Source organism: Rhinatrema bivittatum, chromosome 15, assembly GCF_901001135.1.
Source record: "Rhinatrema bivittatum chromosome 15, aRhiBiv1.1, whole genome shotgun sequence".
Lineage (NCBI taxonomy): Eukaryota > Metazoa > Chordata > Amphibia > Gymnophiona > Rhinatrematidae > Rhinatrema > Rhinatrema bivittatum.
The window spans coordinates 66,255,295-66,276,194 of NC_042629.1; the positions used below are offsets into that span (position 1 = coordinate 66,255,295).

General features: G+C 44.1%; 2 protein-coding genes across 4 annotated transcripts in view; one reads left to right on the top strand and one right to left on the bottom strand.

Moving 5' to 3' along the window:
• The window catches only part of TNFRSF9 (TNF receptor superfamily member 9), a 172,716-nt gene extending 159,383 nt beyond the window's left edge, over window positions 1-13,333 (top strand). For all 3 annotated transcript variants that reach the window (XM_029578304.1, XM_029578305.1, XM_029578303.1), the window contains exons 10-11: window positions 1,957-2,000; window positions 13,042-13,333. In XM_029578304.1, the coding sequence (XP_029434164.1) occupies window positions 1,957-2,000; window positions 13,042-13,164 (167 nt within the window). In that variant the 3' untranslated portion in view covers window positions 13,165-13,333. The remainder of the gene's footprint in view (window positions 1-1,956; window positions 2,001-13,041) is intronic.
• Window positions 13,334-13,865: 532 nt separating this feature from the next.
• The window catches only part of PER3 (period circadian regulator 3), a 54,143-nt gene continuing 47,108 nt past the window's right edge, over window positions 13,866-20,900 (bottom strand). Inside the window, 3 exon segments of the mRNA XM_029578296.1 lie at window positions 13,866-14,529; window positions 15,040-15,190; window positions 20,041-20,203. Of these exon segments, the coding sequence (XP_029434156.1) occupies window positions 14,392-14,529; window positions 15,040-15,190; window positions 20,041-20,203 (452 nt within the window). The 3' untranslated portion in view covers window positions 13,866-14,391.

Sequence of the window (20,900 nt, forward strand, 5' to 3'; positions counted from 1 at the left end):
AAAACGGAGCGGGTCACTGAAGACTTCTGTGGTTTTAGAGTCAAATCCTGGTGAATAATAAAGCCAAGATCTCTAACTGACTCAGCAAAAGGAAGCTATGTGCCATCAATTATTATAGTGGATAATTCAGAGGGCAGATCCCCTTCCCCGACTCACCGAAAGGCCACAGGTTTTCTTACATTCTCCTCCGGGAAGGGAGCTCCATGCATTACAGGAGGCCTAATACTGTATAGGGTCCAAGCATCTCTTGTTTTTTTGCAGGGTTTCCTGGTTGGCACCTCAGCAGTGCATGTAAATGTAATGTACATATTATAAGTGACATGCTTTGAATGTTCTTTTTCATGTAAAATCTGTTATTATAAATGCAGAGTTTTGAATTTATTGTGCGGAAGGTGTGATAGGGAGGGGGTGCAAGGCCATGGGCATGGCCCTCTGAGAGCCACTCAAATTGCAACAACCAATACTACAAATATTACACCAGGCCTAAAATAGTAATAAACCCCCTATTAGGGAAGCAGAGCAATCCAAGCTGCTATAGATCCCTGCATAGAAACTACACCTCACTTCAGTCACACATGCAAAACACAGATAGACCCTCAAATACAGAATAAAGAGGCCAAACAGTATAAATAGAAATGTACAGACAAAAACTGAACTGGAAACCGCAACAAGCCACACATCACCATGCCTCATAAATCAAAATGAGTAAAACTATAGCAATAAAAAGAATAATTCAGAACAATTAATGAATAACATTCAATAATTAAAAACTTATATAAAAATCTTCCAAAACAGACTCATCAAATAATACCCAGCAATTAAAATAAGGATTTAAAAAAATTCCCCATTATCCATACCTTGGAACTTTTGATTTCCAGATGCCTTGAAATTGTCATGGATTAGCAGGCAGAGAGTAATTGGGGTAGTTGTGCGCACGCATGCTCCCTCTCATACACACACATGCTCTCTCACTCCTCTACATACATACACACATGCTCCCTCTCATGCACACACATGCTCTCACTCTTCTACATACATACACACATACTCTCACTCTTCTACATACATATACACATACTCTCTCTCACTCTTCTACATACATATAGACATGCTCTCTCTCACTCTTCTACATACATATAGACATGCTCTCTCTCACTCCTCTACATACATACACACATGCTCCCTCTTATGCACACACATGCTGTCTCTCACTCTCCCACACAAGCACACATGCTCTCTCTCACTCTACATACATACACACATGCTCCCTCTCACACACAAGCACACATGCTCTCTCTCACTCTACATACATACACACATGCTCCCTCTCACACACAAGCACACATGTTCTCTCTCACTCTCCCACACACACACATGCTCTCTCTCACTCACTTCCTCCTTGACTTAGCGGGCAGCAGCAGTCTCCTTTTTCAGCCCCTGTGGTCAAGGGAACGACTTCCAGCCACAGGGCATTGGATTACTTTTGGCAGGGTGCACTCCTCCTTCTCTGAAGCAGTGTGGCCCCGTTGAAATCATAAGCGCCTCGTTAGTAAGTGGGAAAGCTGCGCGGCCCCGCCAGAATCAGCAGCATTACCAGCGGGGGTGCTTACGACACTGTCAATTTCGGCGGGGCCACGCTGCTTTCTCTTTGCTGAGGACCGGCCGCCCTGCCAACCCGCTTGACAGCCAAGGAGGTGCTAGGCATGCACAGTTTTCCCTCGGGCCTCCTTATTATCGCAACCCCTCATTTAAATATTGCATGAAGTGCCCAGGAGAGGTGGCTGGGCGCGCGTTAGGAAAATGGGCGCTCAACAGCGAGGGCCCGTTTCCTGCGCACCAATATCGCATCGGCCCCAAAGTGAAAATGGTGGGAGTGGTATATTCTGCTCCCTTCTGAAAGCGGATCTTTGGTGGAAGAGCCGGAGCTGATTAACGTTTTTCTTTCTTCCCTCCCAGGTCTGAGCCTGAGCAGTTACAATCCCAGTGAGAACGTGAAAGAGGTGAGTGAAGCAATTCAATACTGCCCGCCTGCCCCTCTGTGCTCCTTACCCCCTCTAAAAAAGAAAAAAAGGACTGAGGAAATTTGTGGAAGCGGAGAGAAGGAGAAAGGGGATCTGTTTTAATCTGGGTAAACGGGAATCGCTTTGAAGGACCCTAACACTTCACCAGCGAAGGGACAAACTCTTTAATCAGCATTGATTCTTGCTGGTATCTTTGAGCGCCCTCTGCTGGTGTTTGGGCAACACTGCAGGCTCCTTTCCAGGCCAGACCTGGTAAACCCCTTCTCCCATAGTAAATCGGGCTTGTGGTGCATTCTGGGATTGGCAGATGGTGGACGTTATCAGATAATTGCTCTTGCCTTCTTGTTAGACTTTTTTTAGTGATTATTTGAGGAGGAGACCTGCTCCTTCAGGCACTGTCTTTAATCTGCCCGGCTAATCATCTTTCATGGACCTTTCCTCCAGGAGCCTGTCCAGGGCTCTTTTCAGGCCCTGCTGTGCTAGTTGCCTTCCTCACATCCTCGGGCTGCGATCTGCTTTCAGTCTGCTGCTCATTGCTTGCATGGGTGGCTCCCTGTTCTGTTGTTATTTGAAAGGAGAAAGTGACCATCCTTTATTTCCTAAAACAGATTTCGTTTTTGGCTTTGCGGTGCCTTCGTTTTTCAAGCTTGTCATTCCGCCGGTTTCATCGCCGTCGGTTTGTAGGTCTACGATCTTTACAGGGTACTTGTCAGATTTATGTTTCGCACAGTGATGCATTCACCACCGTCTCAAGCACGTGAGCACATCATTTGTTTAAACCGCTTTCCAGCTAATTGCTGCTTGGATAGCTTGTATACACACAGGTTCATCTTTATTTCTATACTTATATTTACAGATTGCTTGTAAAAACAATTAAATCCCCACCAAACATATCAGTTAAACACCCATCACGCTCCCCACAATCTGAATAACAAATACTGTTCATTCCTATACCAGTTATTAAAACTGGTCAAATGCTTTGCCTGCATTTCTTTCATAGCTAGTGTATTCTCCTCTGTCACAGTTTATAGAGGCATTGATCTGATTCTGTCTGATTGAAATCCTAGTCATGCAAGACTCTTTTTTTGTTTTTTTTAATCCATACAGTATAGGGGGGTGGCCAACTGGTGTCTCACGAGCTGCATGTAGGCTCTTTGGCGTACAAACTGCGTCTCGGGAGAGAGCGTCTCTGCGCACTGAACGCTGTGATCCTCTCCCTTCTCAGCAGCCAGCTCATGGAGATGGGAACTGCAGATGTGCCAGCACAGCCATATTTCCTCCCCCTCCCCCCCCCCAATAAAAAAAATGACACAGCCAAAGAAGCCAGCCCATCCCACAACGGTTGAAAGTAAGGCCTTGAGAGAGAGAGTGTGTGTTTTGAGAGCATGTGGAGAATGTTTGGAAGAATGAACATGTGTGAGAGAGAGAGAGAGAGGATTAAGTTTGTGTGGCATCCCTTCGCATGTTGAACTTGACAGGCTATCAAAAGATCCCAAGTATGGAGAGTGGGAGATTTTTTAATCATTATGATTTTAATTTTTGTGTGCTATTTGATGTGTCTGCTGTTTTGAAATATTTTGTTGGTTGTGGGGGAAATATTAAAAAAGATATGTGAGGTTTTAATTCTTTATTGGCCCCCAGATCAGTCCTGACTAATGGGGTTTTTTCTCCCCTACCAGCAGATGGAGACAGTGGTACCTAACACAGTCTGCCACCTGCAGTAGCTCAGATGGTGGAGGTACAGAACCTACAGTCAGAGTCTGGTGCTAGGTCCTGATTGAGGGCCATCCCCTGGTAGAGTAGGGTCAAGCAGGCACTCGGTGGCCTTTGATAGTCTCGAACCTGTAGTGAAAGGAGGGTCTGATAGCCGGTGGGGCTGGCTCATCCCCTGCCTCCTCTTCCCTCTGGACTGAGTTCCTTCCTGGCCTCCAAGAAGACTTCAGAGAGGGAAGTTATCCTATTGCATTACTTTATCCTTGCCTAGAGCTGGCTGAAGGGAGGAAAGGCAGGCGGGGATCCATGAAGCTTATCTACTGAACCCAGCCGCTGGGGGGAGGATGGGGGGGGCGAAAGTTTAATTTTAAGTGACTTTGTGTTTTAAAATTCCAGATGGCCACCATTCCTGGGGGGGGGGGGGGGGGTGGGGAGAAAAGAGAGACTTTCCCACCTGTGGAGGCCGCAGCAGCAGCGGGCATCAGGGAGGAGCGAGGATTGCTCTGGAGAGGGCCCGGTTAGTGCAATTAATGCACTTCAGGTCCCCTGTTTTGGCAGGGGATGTACTACAACCTTCAGGTTAGGAGGCACCATGGAAGAGTGCAGCTGAAAGTGAGGAAGCTTATTTTGGCTTCCCCCATGCTGGAGCCCATGGACCTAAGGGGCTTGGGGGAGAAGCGGCTGGGGGAGGGGTGGCGAGTATAGTGGAGGTTTTCTTTAATGGAACCTTTTTTTCCCCGATTTTGGTGTTAACTGCAACATCCAGTGTTCTGGTTGCAGACAGGCTCTGGCGCCATCTCAGCCTGAGAGGACCAGGCGAGACCTGGACCGTGACTGGCAGGCTTGCAGCGGAAGGCTCGCTGGCCAGCGGAAGCCCTTGTGGAGAAGGGAGCGCTTTCACTATGGAGGATGACTTCTGCAAGGTAGTTGGCTTTGTTTTCAGTTCGCTATTAGTTCACGGGTGTTCGTGGAGCAGGGGACTGTAGATCAGCCCACTAATGAGACACAGGAGGGCGAGAATCCAATTTTGAAAGGATTCCTGACAGAAGCCCGTCTTCACATGGCCATGCAGGGAGGTCTTTCAAATTCTTTCATTTGGTTTCCCATCGGCCCCTCACTCTCCAAGGTGATGATGGTGGTAGCGGCAGTCTTGCACAGAGAAGGTTGTCTCTAGGTTGATTTGGGCAGTGGCAGAGAAGGGTTGCCAGTAATCCGTGTGCACGTTTGTGCTGGGATTACAGAACCTTGGAGGGGTGACTATGTTAATTCTGTCACAGCTTTGGAGATATCTGGTGACATGCTTAGAGACCAAGGTTGGCAAGCTGCTCTTTTCTTCAGAACCTGTGGCGTTTCAAGCAGAATTCCAGCAATTTTTGCATCTGAGGAACCCTGGAGATTAGCATCAAGTTTTCGGCTACAAGGCATCCTTGCTGGATTTAGTTCATGGGGCATTTGTTTGTAAGCATCACAGAGAGCTCGTCTTCCTTGTTAAAGTTCCTTCACAAGGAACAAGAGAGCAGAATAACATGTGGCTGGTTTGTGGTAACCACGGATGTTGATCTGAGAGGAGGGGGAGCTATCTGTCAGAATCCTAAAACACAGTCATAGGGGGGATATTGACAGAAGCCTCCTGGTCCATCATTCGCCTGAAATCTGGAGCGATCTGAAAGGGCTTGCTATCTTTTCTTCCACTAGTACGCAACCAGGTAATGAGAGTCCTGTATCACAATATGGCAGCAGTGGTTTTACATCCATTGGCAAGGGGATACCAGTGCCCCCGGCGGTATCTTGGGAGGTCTGGAAGTTGTTGTCATTAGGTGGAGTGACATCATCTGTATGCGGCTAGCATAGAGAAAAATGCAGGCAATTTTATCAGCAGGCACCTACTAGACCCAGCGAATGGGAGTTCTCGTGCAAAACAATGACCCTAATCCAGGTTATGGGAAAATTCCCCAACTGGACTTCTTAACATCCAAGGGACTCTCCAAGGCCCTCGGTTCGTCAGGCGTAGAAAGTTTTGATGGGTTTTTTTTCTCATCCGTGACCTCATGGCATTCTGCTCTCCATGTTTATGTCTTGGACACTAATAGATTTCTCAGACGTATAGCAGCTTATCGAGCACAGGGGAGTTGATTGCTCCCGAGTGGTCTCGGCATCTGTGGTTTGGGGCTCGACAAACCTGGTGTTGGACAGGCCCTCGAGGCTTAGGCTTCTTCCCAGGTTGCTTCATCAGGATCCAGTTTTCTTGGAGAAAGTGGATCGCTCTTACCTCGTGGTCTGGCTTTGCAGCGGAGACAGTGATGGCTAAGGGGGTGCTCCGAGGGTATTCGATTTTCCTTCAGAAGTGAAATGCCTCCACTTCCCTGGCATATGTTAGTGTACGGAAACTGAGGCTCAGTGCATCAAAGAGGAGTTTCCCCCGCTTTGAGCTTCAGTTTCAAGGTTTATTTCCTTTCTGCGGTGTCTTGAAAATAATAATGATAATAAGTAAATAAGAGGGTCTTGCCCTGCATTTTCTTAAGGGACAGTTGGCGACCTTGGCCTGTTTCAGGAGCAGCACTTACATCACCCTTGGTGTCTTATCAGGACATAGTGAGCTTTCTCAACGGGGAGAACCACTCGCATTCCCCTTTGAGATGGGTCGCTTCTTTGGGAAATCGTAATTTTGGCCTTCGGGGCTTTGTGTAAGTCACTTTGGGAATCATTAAGAATGGCATAGTTGAAAGATCTTACCATGAAGGTGGCTTTCTCGGTGCGACTGGTTTAGCAAGACACGTGTCCAAGCTACAGGTATTCTTCATTGTTCGAAAGCCAGAGTTTTCCCTTCACGCAGTAGCATCCTTTTTAAGCATAAGGGGGTTTCCTTCCTTTGTTTAAATCAATCCATAGAGTTGCCAGTCATTGGGGGTTTGGGCTGCTGCTTCTCCTCCACTTGTCTGGGAATTTCATCTGTCGAACGTGATTAGAGATCTCATTGCAAGTCAGAACATCTGTTTGTGCCTTTGACTGTGCGGCACAAGGGGGCGAGGGCGTCAAAGATGACATTGATTTTCTGGAGGCTATTGCTTCCGCTTCCATGTGCCAGAGGGATACCGGTGCCAGAGGGTCTCGGGGCTCATTCTGCTGGGTTAGATGTCAGCTGTTTTGCACACAGTGTTCTGTTGGGTGGTGACTTGGTCTTCACTACACACTTTTACCAAGTTTTACAGGCTGTATGTTCGGTTCTGGACTCAGTTGGGCTTGGAGAGAGGGCTGTGAGAGTGGGTCATTCGGATACCCATTTAGTTTAGGGCTGCTTGGCTACATCCCATTTGTCTGGACTGATCTGGGGGAGATAAGGAAAGGAAAATTGATTCTTACCTGCTAAATTTCATTCCTTGAGTCCCATAGATCAGTTTAGAGACTCACCCTTTATTTTTTGTTTTCTGAAGACCGCTCTAATCTGGTTTACCTATGACAGATGTTGTCTTGGTTTGCCATTCAAATTGGTAAACCAATTGAGAGGGTGTTCTCAGTTCAGGTTTACTTTTCCCCTGCTTGCTTGGAAGATGGGGGTGGTGTTAGTTGTCTGTAGGTTTGTATCTTGGCTTGTGTACTGAGCAACTGCAGGTGGTATTCTATCTTTAGGACCATTGGAACAGTAACGCTTTTCTTTTTGTCTCCATCTGCTGGTAAAGGAGAAAAACCCATTTGTCTGAACAGATCTGTGGGACTCGAGGAAGGAAACTTAGTAGGTGAGAACCAATTCTCTATTCATTGGCTATTTTGAAATATGTATTCTTTTTATTAGTATGGGGTGGTTATGAATGATTTATATTTCTGGATTGTATTTTGTGTTTTATGAAGAATAGTGGTGGTTATTTTTTATATTAATTACAAGAGCATCTAGATCAACCTTTATAATTGCTTACACAAATTCAGATACTAGTGGCACACTTTAAACAATGCAGCAAGATTCAAATATGCAAGTTCTAATAAGCTGCTTTATGGGGGCCTTCACATCACCTGTGCATTGGTCAGATTGATTTAAGACCTTAAATGCTTCTCGGATCACATATAATCATCGGTCCTAAAAAGTTCACAAAACAGCTTCTTCAATGGCTCATTTATCTTTATAAATAATTTTCACAAAAATTGACAATTTGCACATAAAATGAAATCCCTTAATTATTAGAAGTAAAAATCACTTTATTTGTTGAGTTTTGCATTAACTTCCATATTTGATTCTTGCCGCATTGTTTAAAGTTCGACACTAGTATGTGAATTTGTGTAAGCCATTATAAAGGTTGATCTAGATGCTCTTGTAATTCATATGCTATATCATCTGCATCTTACAATGTAGGCTAGTTTCATGGGGTGCTTTATTTTTTTATTTTCCAGTGTTGCACTGTATAATAGTTAAGCTTGTGGCAGTTTCCATTTTTGTCTGCAGATTTCTATTTTACAGTCTCTTTTTTCTTCTGTATTTGGTGAAGAATTCTGCTAGCACAGAGGTGGCCAACAGATATCTTGTTAACTTTGAGCATTGACTGGGACATCAGGGAGCCTCCTGGAGAGTGTGGGTACCAAGAAGGGGGTAGAAAGGGGAAAAGGAGTAGGCTGCAAGTAAGCACTTTACACATAATGCGGCAGTACTGCCTCAAAGAGAGTTGAGCACCTCAACAATAGCGGAATGTGTGTGTGTATATATGGCTTTATGTCAGAGGTGTGTTTCAGAGAGAGAGAGACCATCTATATCTCTTTGTGAGAGAGAGTGGTCTTTGTGAAATTTTTGTGTAGGCATCAGAGAGACAGGATGTGTTTATCTTTGTATCACACAGTATATATATATATGTGTGTGTCTTTATGTCTGTCTGAGAGTGTGTGCATATTAGAGAGAAAGACATTCACTCTCTGATAGATATACACACAGTATCAGAGAGAAGGATACTCACTCTGTGATACTATGAGTGTCTCTCTCTTATATAGTGTGTGTATCACAGAGAGAGGTATACGCACAGTATCAGAGAGAGAGTGAGACAGACTCACTCTGACACACACACACACTCTATCAGAGAGAGAGATATGCATACACAGTATATGAGAGAGAGAAAACACACTCCCTCTCTGATATACATACTGTGACAAGACAGGGATTTTGCATGCTGTGTGGTTTATTGTTCTGCCTGTGACACTTTTCCCCAGTCTGCTCATTTCATCTGTGATGGCTTGCAGGTAGTGTTTGACCTCTACACTCTAGTTCAAGCAAGAGGCTTTGGATGCTGCCTTGATTCAGCAGCCCGCCCCCCACTGAGGACTGGCCAATCAGCCGACGGCTGCAAGGCAGGCAATCAGACTAAGACCAGCTGAACCTTTCAATTTTAGTCCTTTCCGGTGCCGCGTGCCGAGCGTCGCGCGCCGAAGGAGCGCGTCTAAGGAGCTTGCCCCTTTGTGCGCCCCTTCGTGCAGCCACTGCGTGCGGCCACAGAGTCTTAGAAGAAAGAAAAGAAAGTAATATTAAAGCTCTACAACAAATCTACATTCCTACCTTCTTCAAACCCTCCAAACGTCGTCAAATCCAGTTACTCCAATTCAGTCCCTTTTTCACGTCCACTCAACCTTTACAAATACCAACCATCTTCAACAACAACAGATATCCAACAAAAAAACAAGGTTCCCCTTCATCTCACCAACACAATAGACGTATCCCAATCATGCTATCACCCCTTAATCAATTTCTAGGCGTCTCTCTTTTCACAATTTCTCTTCTTAATGCACAATCCCTTTCCAAAAAACGCATCTCTTAAATCACTATCTCACAGAAGAACAACCGGATTTATTTGCCATTACAGAAACTTGGTTGAAAACCAAAGACACAGTCCTCCTCAACCAACTTCCAATACAATCGTACGACATATTTTCTATTCCAAGATTTAAAAAAAAAAAAATAACAAAAAAAAAAGGTGGAGGTCTTCCACTTGCTGCCAAAAAGAAATTTAAATTATCATTGCAAGTATCCAACTGCTCTCAATCTTTTGAAGTCGCAGTCTTCTAATCCTCCCAATTGCAAATTGCCCTCATATACTCCCCTCCTGGATGTTTAGATTCAGATCCCTCACCCTTAATAGAATGCATAGCCAAACACATAGACTCCGACTCACCAGCTGTTTTCATGAGACATTTTAACCTCCATGTAGATCCCATTCCGCACACATCCAACTGTGAAGCCTTCCTCAATTCCCTCAACTCCATGGGATTCACACAACTCAAACAAACCCACTCATTGAGCAGGTCATACCCTGGACCTAATTTGTATAAATCAAAATTTCACCCTCAATTCCAACATTAACTGCCAGCTAATACCTTGGTCCAACCATAAGTTAATCAACTTATCTTTACAAAATCACCTAACAATTACTACAGGCCCCCAAAAATCCACAGTCCAATTCAGAAAACTCTGCAACCCAGACACCCTCATCACCCAACTTACTCAAGAACTAAACTTAATGGACCTCACGGACACCAACTCTGCTTTAGCCTCATGGTCTGAAATCACAAACAAAGTGGCAGACATTACTTGCCCGCTAATCACCAAAACTATTCAGTCCAACAAGGATACAAAAAACCTTGGTATACTCCAAAGCTCAAATCTATAAAGCGTGAACTTAGGTATAGAGAAAAGACTTGGCGCAAGAATCCTTTAACCTCAAACCTCATGGCCTTTAAATCCTTAATGCGCCAATACAGGTTCTCCATCCTACAGACAAAAAAGGACTTCTACTCGCAGAAAATTCAGAACTTTATATTTGATCCAAAAGCCCTCTTCTCTTTACTGACTTCTCTCACCAAACAACCCACCTTCACTTTCCCGGACAATAACGCGGCAAGTAAAGCATCTGATCTTGCCACCTATTTTAAGAACAAAATTCCTAACCTCCTGGACCCTATCAAGAAAATGAAAGTCAACTCCCCACCCCTCCACAAATCACAGCAAGCCTTGAGATCTTTGAACCAGTCTCCACTTTGGAAATTGAAAACATTCTAAAAAGACTTAAACCTTCAGCACACCCACTAGATACTATTCCAGCCAACCTCCTTATTTCAATTGCCAAAGACATCTCTTACCTATATCACAGATCATCAATTCCTCTTTATTACAAGGACTCGTCCCCACTCCCGAATACTTAGAAAACAACAACATCCTCTCTTCTTCTCAATTTGGTTTCCGAAAATCTAGAAGCACCGAATCCCTCCTTTCATCACTTTCAGACAAAATTCTCTTGAACCTAGAAAAAAAACAATCCTCCCTCCTCATTCTACTCGACTGATCAGCAGCTTTTGACACAGTGAACCATGATATCCTCTTAGATCGTCTGACAGAGATTGGCATAAAAAACACCGCACTCAATTGGTTCTCATCTTTCCTCCAGAATAGAGTTTATAAAGTCAAGATAAACAGCAAAGAATCACCACCTTTCAGATCCACTATGGGAGTCCCGCAAGGTTCTTCTCTATCCCCAACATTATTCAACATTTATCTTCTCCCTCTGTCAGCTCCTCTCCAAATTTAACCTTATTCACTATGTTTATGCAGATGACGTCCAAATCCTTATCCCGATTAAAGATTCATTGCAAAACACCTTACAATTTGGAATTCCTGTCTTCTGTCTATCCATAACCTCCTAACAAATCTTAATTTGATTCTCAATTCCAACAAGTCAGAATTCCTGCTCACCACCCCTAATGGTAACTACACCGCTCCCTACTCACACAACTTATCTCCTCCAGCCTTTTCCACTCGGGTCAGAAACCTTGCGGTCACCATGGATAATCAGCTGAACTACAAAAGCTTCATGAACAACACCATAAAAGATTGCTTCTTTAAACTTCAAGTATTAAACAGGCTAAGACCACTCTTATACTTCCAAGACTTCAGATATGTATTACAAGCAATCATTTTCTCAAAGATAGACTATTGTAATTCTTTGCTGCTTGGTTTACCTGCAAACACTCTGAAACCTCTGCAAATGTTACAAAATGCCACTGCGAGGATCCTAACTAAATCTAATAAAAGGGACCACATTACTCCTATTTTAAAGAACCTTCACTGGCTCCCTATCAAACACAGAATCCTCTATAAATCCCTATCGATAATCCACAAATCCATCTATAACTCCATTCCATTGGACCTCACCATCCCTTTACAGCTTCACTCCCCCTCTCGTCCGACTAGACAAGCTCAGAAAAGCCCGCTAAGAGCCCATCCTCTCAAGACTTCACTTAGCAAAAGAGCCTTTTGCCACTGCCGGTCCTAATCTTTGGAACTCACTCCCACCAGACCTTAGAATTGAACAATAGACTCCCACCTTTAAAAAAAGACTAAACACCTGGTTGTTTAACCAAGCATTCTCTGAAACTTAAACTCAATATCTAACCTTTGATCTCCTGGACGGTCCAATACTTTGTATATAATTACTCCTATTAAGTTATTATTTATTTTTTCCAAGTTCTATTTACCCTGTTCATTGTAAGACATTATTCTTTATACTGTCAATCTATTGTTGTAATGTAAACCAAAGTGATTAGTAACTTTGTTACCAGAACTTCGGTATATAAAACTGTTAAATAAATAAATAAATAAGTACTTGTTTTTCTCAGATATAAAAACACACTCAAATACACACACACTCTCTCACTAACTCACATTTTTTCAGGTACAGAATCTGTGTCGTATCTAAGAGGGGAGAGTAAGTGTATGAGAGTGTACAAAGATGCAGAATGTGTGTGTCTTTGTGTCTGAGTCAGAGTGTATATGTATGAGATTGAGAATGGTCTTTTCTTTTGAGAGGGGGGGGGGGGTCTATTTTTGCCCTCCCATGAAAGATATGACCACACTCTGCCTGCCTCTGTGAATTCTGTTTGGCTCTCTAAATGTGAAAGGTTGGCTACCCCCCCCCCCCCCCCCCGATATCCTATCTTTTAGAGCTTGCAAACGCTTGTCATTTTTTCTTCCTCATCCTGGGACATTGCTCCATGTAGACTTCTGCAATAATTGGTTTTGAAAACAGTGTAATTAAATTTTTCTTCATTGTTAAGCTCCACATCATCTTTAGAGCTTAAATACCCATTTGAATATTTGTCATGTCTTCCTTTCTTACTTCTAATTTAGCATAGCATTTCCCCAGCCCTCTCCTGAATATGCATGAGATACATTTAGCATATCTTGGGGTTTTCCTCCTCTCTGGGATATTTTTATTTGTTCTTGTTTTCCAGTGTGTGTCACAAGTCAAGTTCCACAAACTAACTCATTGCAATGGTTGCTTTTCAGGCCTTCTATGGAAAACACCCACGGACCACCGCGGCACTGAGCCTCCTCCTAGGGAAGGACCGAGTACAGTACAAGAAGCGCGGCGACAAGCGCTCAGATTGCTTCTGGAAGTACTGTGTCTGAAGCGTGGAGGCAGGCACGAGGAGTGCTTCATACCTATGTTAATCATCCTTGGAACCATGTACTGTAAATAGGAGATCGGTTTACGTAACCAAAATAATAAATGTGAAGCAGGAGAACGAGCTAGACATTATTTTCTGTTTGGAAATCAATAAATCATTTATGTTTTGCAGATGTGATGTGCTTATTTAGCTTTGCTTTTTCCCTTTACATAGAACCATTTATATATTATTCCACATTATAAAAACAAAACTGTTCTAAGCTAGGTACAACTTAAGTTATAGTGGGTATTTTTCTTGGTGCTCACAAACTATTCCAGATTTTGTGGGAAATACCAGTTTTCGCCAGGACAAAAAAATGGCTCTGAAAAGCCTAAAATGCAATACTAAAACAGGAATATGAAGGCACAGAAGGTTTTCAACATTTTCTCTTAAAATGTCTATTCTTAGGAACTCCAAGGACATTTGCCAGACAGAACTATGCTATTTAAGAGACAGTAACAAAAATGTCGTCGGCCCTTGAAACAGATCCCCCTAAAGACATTCAGTTTCAGAATCTGTGTAGTCTGTAAACTTAATGGCAGGAGAAATTACTTCCTTGTTGAAGTATCAGGCCTAGAACACCTCTGACTACTAACGAGACCTAAAACAGGAGAAAACAATCCTGGATCACAACGTTTGTAATCTGCGAGACAAGACGCTCTCTTTAAAAATCAACATTTTTATTACTTTAATAGAAATAAAAGGTGTCACTTGAGCATATGAGAAAATACAACCTGAAAATGCTCTTCCTGCACAGTGAGTACTCCCCTTTTTATATTTGTATGTAATCAAATGATTTTATATCTAACTAAAATGAATATTTACAGACCAAAAATCAGGTGCACATAGCAATAATGTGGTGTGCAGGGTCGGTGGGCAATTCATCTGTACAACAAAAGAGACTCATTTTCTTTTATAAAATTTGCTTGGGAACCTACCCCACATGTACAAGAAAGTAGTCTCCATCCTTTGGAAAAATTATCAGCCAAGTTAATACAAATTCTGTGCTAAACATTGGACAACACTACATGTGGCGCACGATCTCCAGAAACCTCTCCTGGCTTTGGGGGGGGGGAGAAAAAAAAAGAGTCAAGGCTTTTGGTTCATTTAAAAATAAAAATAATTCAAGCTGCAAGTGCCTTTAAAAACACAGTGAAGGAAACTCCAAAGGGAGAGTGGGTACAGAGGTTCAAGTATCCAACATCTTCCCATCTCCAGAGTCAGCACCAAGGGCTCGCTGAGGTTCTTGGCCTTCTGCTGCTGGGCCACCGTCATTTATTACTGAAGTCTCACCTTTGCCCGTCCTGCTTTCACATGAAACACAGCCCTGTGGAAATGAACATCAGATGTCACATTTCCCAAGTGAGAGAGAGAGTGCCTGTGGCTAATTCTGATCCTCTGTACGCGGCCTGTCACGCTGAGAAAACAGATGCCGGACGTTCCTTTGGGACCTATTTTATCTTGTGAGGTCCTGGCTAATTGATGGCTTTGGAAGATTTTAGGTTAGCCAGATATGTTACCTGGCCACAAATTAGTTGGATAATATAGGGGGGGCATGTCTGGGTGGAACTAGGCTAGCCAGATGAGGTATCCAGCTAACTTGCCAGATAACCTACCCGGCTAACGCTCTGGTTATGCCATACAGCTCTCCTAAAGTTAGCATGGTGCAGCTACACTTCTGCATCCAACGTCACAATCTGGGCAGACCTCAGCATTTCAAGTGCATCAGACAAAATTCCCTGACCAGCAGTGCCTATTGCATTTCAGCGATTTACCTAACATGCTTAATTGTGCTCTCCTATCTCCCTTTCCTCCAGACTATAAGGAGGATCCTTACCGGGGTGTTTATTTCTTGAGGGATGCTGCAGTGCCGAATCCATGGATGCACCTCTGCCAGTTCCTCTTTCTGTTGGTCAGTAAAGTGGGGCTGCATGTTTCGCATGGCGCTCAGCTTTTCCAGATCCTCTTTCAGCAACATCTCTTTGTCCCTACAAATAAAACACTTGTGTTTGAAAGCAGCAGGACTCCTGTCCATAAACTTTCTAAAGAACCTCTCAAGCCAGCAATGTGTTTAGCAAGCGAACGGACTCCTTTTCCATAAAGTATCAGCAGTACTTTGTACAGATGAGGATTGTTTGAGTTACATCATCTGTTTCTTTTCTACACCTTCCAGGCAATATTTGCTTATCTCACTGGCCAAGAATCATTTTACTGACCCATTCAGCTGCTGCAGAGCAAAACCGTAAGCTTCTCAACGCATTCTCCCTCTGCTAATGAAATCGTACACGGGGTGCTTCAAATCATTAGAAAATCATTTTATTATTTTCTAAAATTTAATAAAATAAATGAATCTAATCTAATCTGAACGTGCAGGCTGTCAGTGGCAACCCAATTGTCTCAAGTTACTTAGCAGTGAATAGGAAAATGAGAACATACCCTTCTCGTATAGTCTCTATAATCAAACGAATGTCAAAAGTCTGCACACAGCTCGACCACCACATCACCAATCTGCAAGCTGCTTTCCATACCTCCACAATAAACGGCTCTACTGAAACAGCTGCAACCTGAGGTGAAGTTCCTTTCAGCAGGCTCAAATCGCACAGATACAGGCGGAGGAGGATCCTGCAGCACAACGCCTACCTCTCGGGCTCTTTGCAGCCAAGACATCCCTTAGCTTTATAAATCCCTAGTTAATGGTAACTCTTGCCATTTTGGAGCTGTGGAGCTGGGCTAGCCCAGGAGTGAGGGTGAGAGTGAGTGAGCTGCCCTCCCTGCCTGCAGCTTGGTTGTGGTCAGGGAGCAGTGCTCCTGCCTCCTGGCCCCCGTTAAATATTCATATCAGCCCGTTTCTTCCTGCATGCCAATTGCCAGTGGCCCTGTTTTCCCACAGTAGTGGCAGTAGACTCGTTGGCAGGCAGCTCCCCTACTACTCCCTCGCTTCCCCTGTGCTATTATGTGGGGGAAGAGCTGGAATTGACGGGGCTCTCCTATTTTCCTCATTACCTGCAGTACTGACAGCCCACTCCATGTGTGCAACAATGCAGACAAAACCCTCCCAGGTTGCAGGAGGGTAAGTAAGTAATCAGGGCCTGATCCACACGTGCTTTAATGTGTGTACTGAATCCACACGCAGGCACTGGGAACGACATCAGGCCGGCATTAGCTTTCCAAACTTCAAGCAAATGTGCACCAAAGTCAGCAAACATCTTTCTCTTGTACAACTGCCCTCATTATATTCCAGTTTGATTTGGAGGGCTAACAAGTTTCTAAATTTGCTAAATTCTGGGGAATAGCTGCTACTTCAATCACATGCAGATCAGTGCCATCACTTGGCTTAGTCATGGGTCCGCTAGCGAGAATATTTTGCACGTTACATTTTCTCTGCAAGAATAATCACAGTGGCCAAGGGTTCAAATTGCTCATCCCTCACTGAAATGAGAGATAGAAATCCGCACGTCATCAAACGTAAGATCCCCACCACGGACCGCTTACCGCCCTGAATACCCAATTTAGGAAGTCTCTCACGAACTGAACGACTGTCTGTAGCTGACAGACTCTCTTGCTTCCTACGCAATAGCTTGTCCTGGACGTTGGGGGCGAAGCTGCGTTTTAACCGCAGCAGGGCTAGTGTAACATTACGCTTGTGCACTACGACTCTCTAACAAGGGGCAGTAAGGGTCTGCAGACGGAGCAGGAGGAAGGGGCAGCTCCTGCACTGGCGGAAACTTGTAACAATCATTTAGCAAATGTACCTTTTCCCTTCGGGTGGTAGAGAGACAAATCCCGCATAACTCTGGTGATCTTAGTGGTTTCAAAGGAGCCCTCGCCTGGACAGGCTGAGGGTCCTAAGTTTTTAATAATCCATCAAACCTGCCCCCACTCTAACAATCACATTGGTTGCAGTTTTCCCATTCCCTGCCACCCCTCCTTTGAATCTTTTCCCATTAAACATGGTCTCTCACCCACATTCACCCCCAGCGCGCTGCTTGCTATGCACACAGATTTACACACTCACCACACACACACAACGGCAGTGCCAAGACTCGTGACAGTCACATCACGTAAGCACAAGCAAAACTCCACTCCGTTTCTTTTCAGCTAGTGCATCACTGGCGCCAGTTACCCCAGCGCGCTCACCCTGCGGAGGCGCTGGCTCTCACAGCCCACCCTGCTCCCGCCTCCTGCTAGCATGGAAAGAAAGGACAGACAGCCCACCCGAGCTACCATTAACCCCTTAAGGATGGGGTAGCATTAGACCAAGCTCCAAGGACAGCCAAGGAAAATATAGCGGTTGCCTTGGGATGACTAGCCCTGTCGCCAGAGCTGTATGGCAGCGAGAGTTGTGACTTTTTCCATAAAATCGGACCCTCACAGTGAGAGCCCATTCACGCATAGATGAGCAGCGACAAACATTACCCAGAAGTACAAAAAAAGCATGCACTCGAGATATCCCGCTTCCCAGGGACTGCAAACGGAGGATTATTACAATGTGGCCAGGCCCACTCAGTTAAATGCTTGTCCCAAAACTATAAGGAAAGCCAGAACAGTTAAAATACAACAGTTCTTTTAACTGTGAATAGGAGAAGGATAAATGCTAACAAAACTACTTGGAGCTTTTTAACTGTGCTGAAGACTCAGACTTAGTTTCTATTTTGAATGAGACAAATATCTTGTGAAGTACAAGAAAACTCAAAGTGTGTTCTCCATGGACAGAGGATAATCAAGCAGACACGTGGCTGAGGTCATCTAACGGCACTAACTGGCGCTGTTGGATGATATCACCTGCATTCATCCTGTTAGTCTAAGGAGAAATACAAAATTCCTTTTCAGATTACCGGTACATATTCCATCTCAATGACTACGTCTAGAAAACTTTGCGTTTTATGCTATTTATCCAGTATTTCCTCTGTTCTTGGCTGTACACCTTTTCCATCACTGTCTCACTTCTATCTTTCCTTTCCCTCATTATTCTTGCTTTCCTCTGCTTTTGCTTCTCAAAGCTAGCAATTTCTTTCTTGCCTGTAGCTCACCCATACCTTTCCTGGTGCTGAGGTTTGCCCTACCATCTTACGAGAAAGCAGTGAAGTCTGAACCACATAGTGACAGATGAAAAAAAAAAAATAACTCTTCTGTTTTCCCTAATTCAATCCATCACTCTAGCTGATCCTCAACTTTACTCTCGCTTGGTCATACACCTCATAGGAACTTTTAGGCCTTGCCCATGTCCTTCTGAAATCAGATACTATTCGTGCATCCGCTGCCTCCACTGGAAAGTTATTTCATGCGACCACTTCTGTGAAGAAGGGCTTTCCTTAATTTACTCCGGAGTGTGTCCCGTGCCAGTCTCAGGTACCCACGATACAAAAGCGGGAAGACAGAGAGCAGCAAACAGCAGAAGGAAATGCTGAGGAGCTAACATCAGGAAGAAAGGCCCAAGCTGGTTCTGCATTGCATGCTGCTCTCTTTCATCCAACCAGGGCCCCAGAACCAGTGCGAGGAGGCTAGCGGGCCCAACACACCTCTTCATCAGGAGAACAGTTACACAAGCAGCGATGCTGGTCTTGCTTTGCGCCTTAATTTCATTGAAAGGCTGGATTATGCTGCATCTGGTGCACTTTTTTCAAATAAATATTAAAGAGTCTGTAATGATCATACTAGAATCATTTCAGTACTCACCGGTCCTATTTAAAAAAAAAAAAAAAAAAAAAGGTCACTTTCTCTCTCTCTCTTACACAAACTGTTTAGCTTCAAGCAAGGGGTGAACTAAATGTGTTTCGCTCTCTTGAAATCTTATCACAATTTAAATTTCAACAAGCATAATTATTGCTCCAAAGTAACACAGTGTGTGTGTGTTCAATACCATTTTCTAACGTTCACTCATTAACACAGGACAGTGCGGGGGGAGATGCTTGAAGAAAGTTTAAAAACATAAGAAATTGCCACACTGGGTCAGACCGAGAGTCCATCAAGCCCAGCATCCTGTTTCCAACAGTGGCCAATCCAGGCCATAAGAACCTGGCAAGTACCCAAACACTAAGTCTATTCCATGTTAACATTGCTAATGGCAGTGGCTATTTCCTAAGTAAACTTAATAGCAGGTAATGGACTTCTTCTCCAAGAACTTATCCAATCCTTTTTTAAACACAGCTATACTAACTGCACTAACCACATCCTCTGGCAACAAATTCCAGAGTTTAATTGTGCGTTGAGTAAAAAAGGACTTTCTCCGATTAGTTTTAAATGTGCCCCATGCTAACTTCATGGAGTGCCCCCTAGTCTTTCTATTATCCGAAAGAGTAAATAACCGATTCACATCTACCCGTTCTAGACCTCTCATGATTTTAAACATCTCTATCATATCCCCCCTCAGTCGTCTCTTCTCCAAGCTGAAAAGTCCTAACCTCTTTAGTCTTTCCTCATAGGGGAGCTAGGAGAAAAAAAAATTAATTTTACATTGAACTCTGCCTTTAGACAAAAGAGAATATTTATTATTTATTTATTTAACACTTTTCTATACCGACCTTCATGGTAGAGACCATATCAGATCGGTTTACATCGAATTGGGGAACTGAACCAAGAACAGTAACCAAAAACAATAGGTTGAACATGAAAAAACAAACTTACATGTAACAGGGAAATTAAACTTGGAAGCATAGACTGCTGGAAGGAAGGAAAGGCTTGAGATAGCGGAGAAATTATTAGTATAAACAAAGCAGAGTCCGGGCTCTTATTCTGGACTTAGGGGTAATAGTTATTACCCTTTACTATGTTAACATATTTCCTCAATGTTTAACTGAGCGGACATACGAGGGGCTGATTTTTCTAGCTAGTTTCTTACCTGCTAGGTACCTGGTATGTCATCATGACGGGCACCGGTGTGCGCTCGATCATTGTCCAGAGACAATCTCCCACGGCTCTGTGGAAAGCTGCCGTTTCTTCCACCTCCTGCGAAGTCTCGGAGGAATCATTACTGGCAAAATACTTGCTGCTGTTACTCCTCCCTTTACAGCGTGGATACAGAAAGAGAAATGGGAAGAGGCAATACAACCGTGTTCAAAGGAAGTCCTTTCAGGCATGGGTGGGAGAAGGGGGAGAGGCAACGGAGACCGCAACCGCACTGCACGCTGTCGGGCCGGGGGGGGACGGGACTGGAAGATGAGCCCTGGCACTCTCGGCCCAGAAGAGCTGCTGAAGCCGAGCTCTTAAATGCAAGGGGGAGACAAAGAGATTTTCCCTGTCAAACAACTAAAGAGCTAAGTCACACACGGCCGGATTTCTGGGAAGCAGAGCGTGAGCATACGTGCATCAGAGAAGCAGGAAGAGTACCATGTTAACCCATCAAAGAGAAGATTAGTTAGGAGACACCCAACAACGAAGCTGGGTACTAATGCCTTACAGAGCTAAGAAAGCTTTAAAGACCCTGTCTTTTTACCCTCCCGGTTTCAACTTCCCCCAGTTTACCCACCTGGCGCTCTTTAGACTTTTCAGAGGTCCATCTTCTCATGCTTTTAAAGACATTTTTTTGTTTGTTTGTTAGTAATACAGCGCAAAACTTGGGGGTAGCGGCATGTGTCTACGTGATCCTGGCATGCAAAGAGCCCGGTATCAGAGCAAAGACGCTCCAAGGCGAGCAGGATACAGAAAAGCAGGAAAAACAAGGCTGGCAATTTAATGGAAGATACTGGGTGTATTTGAATT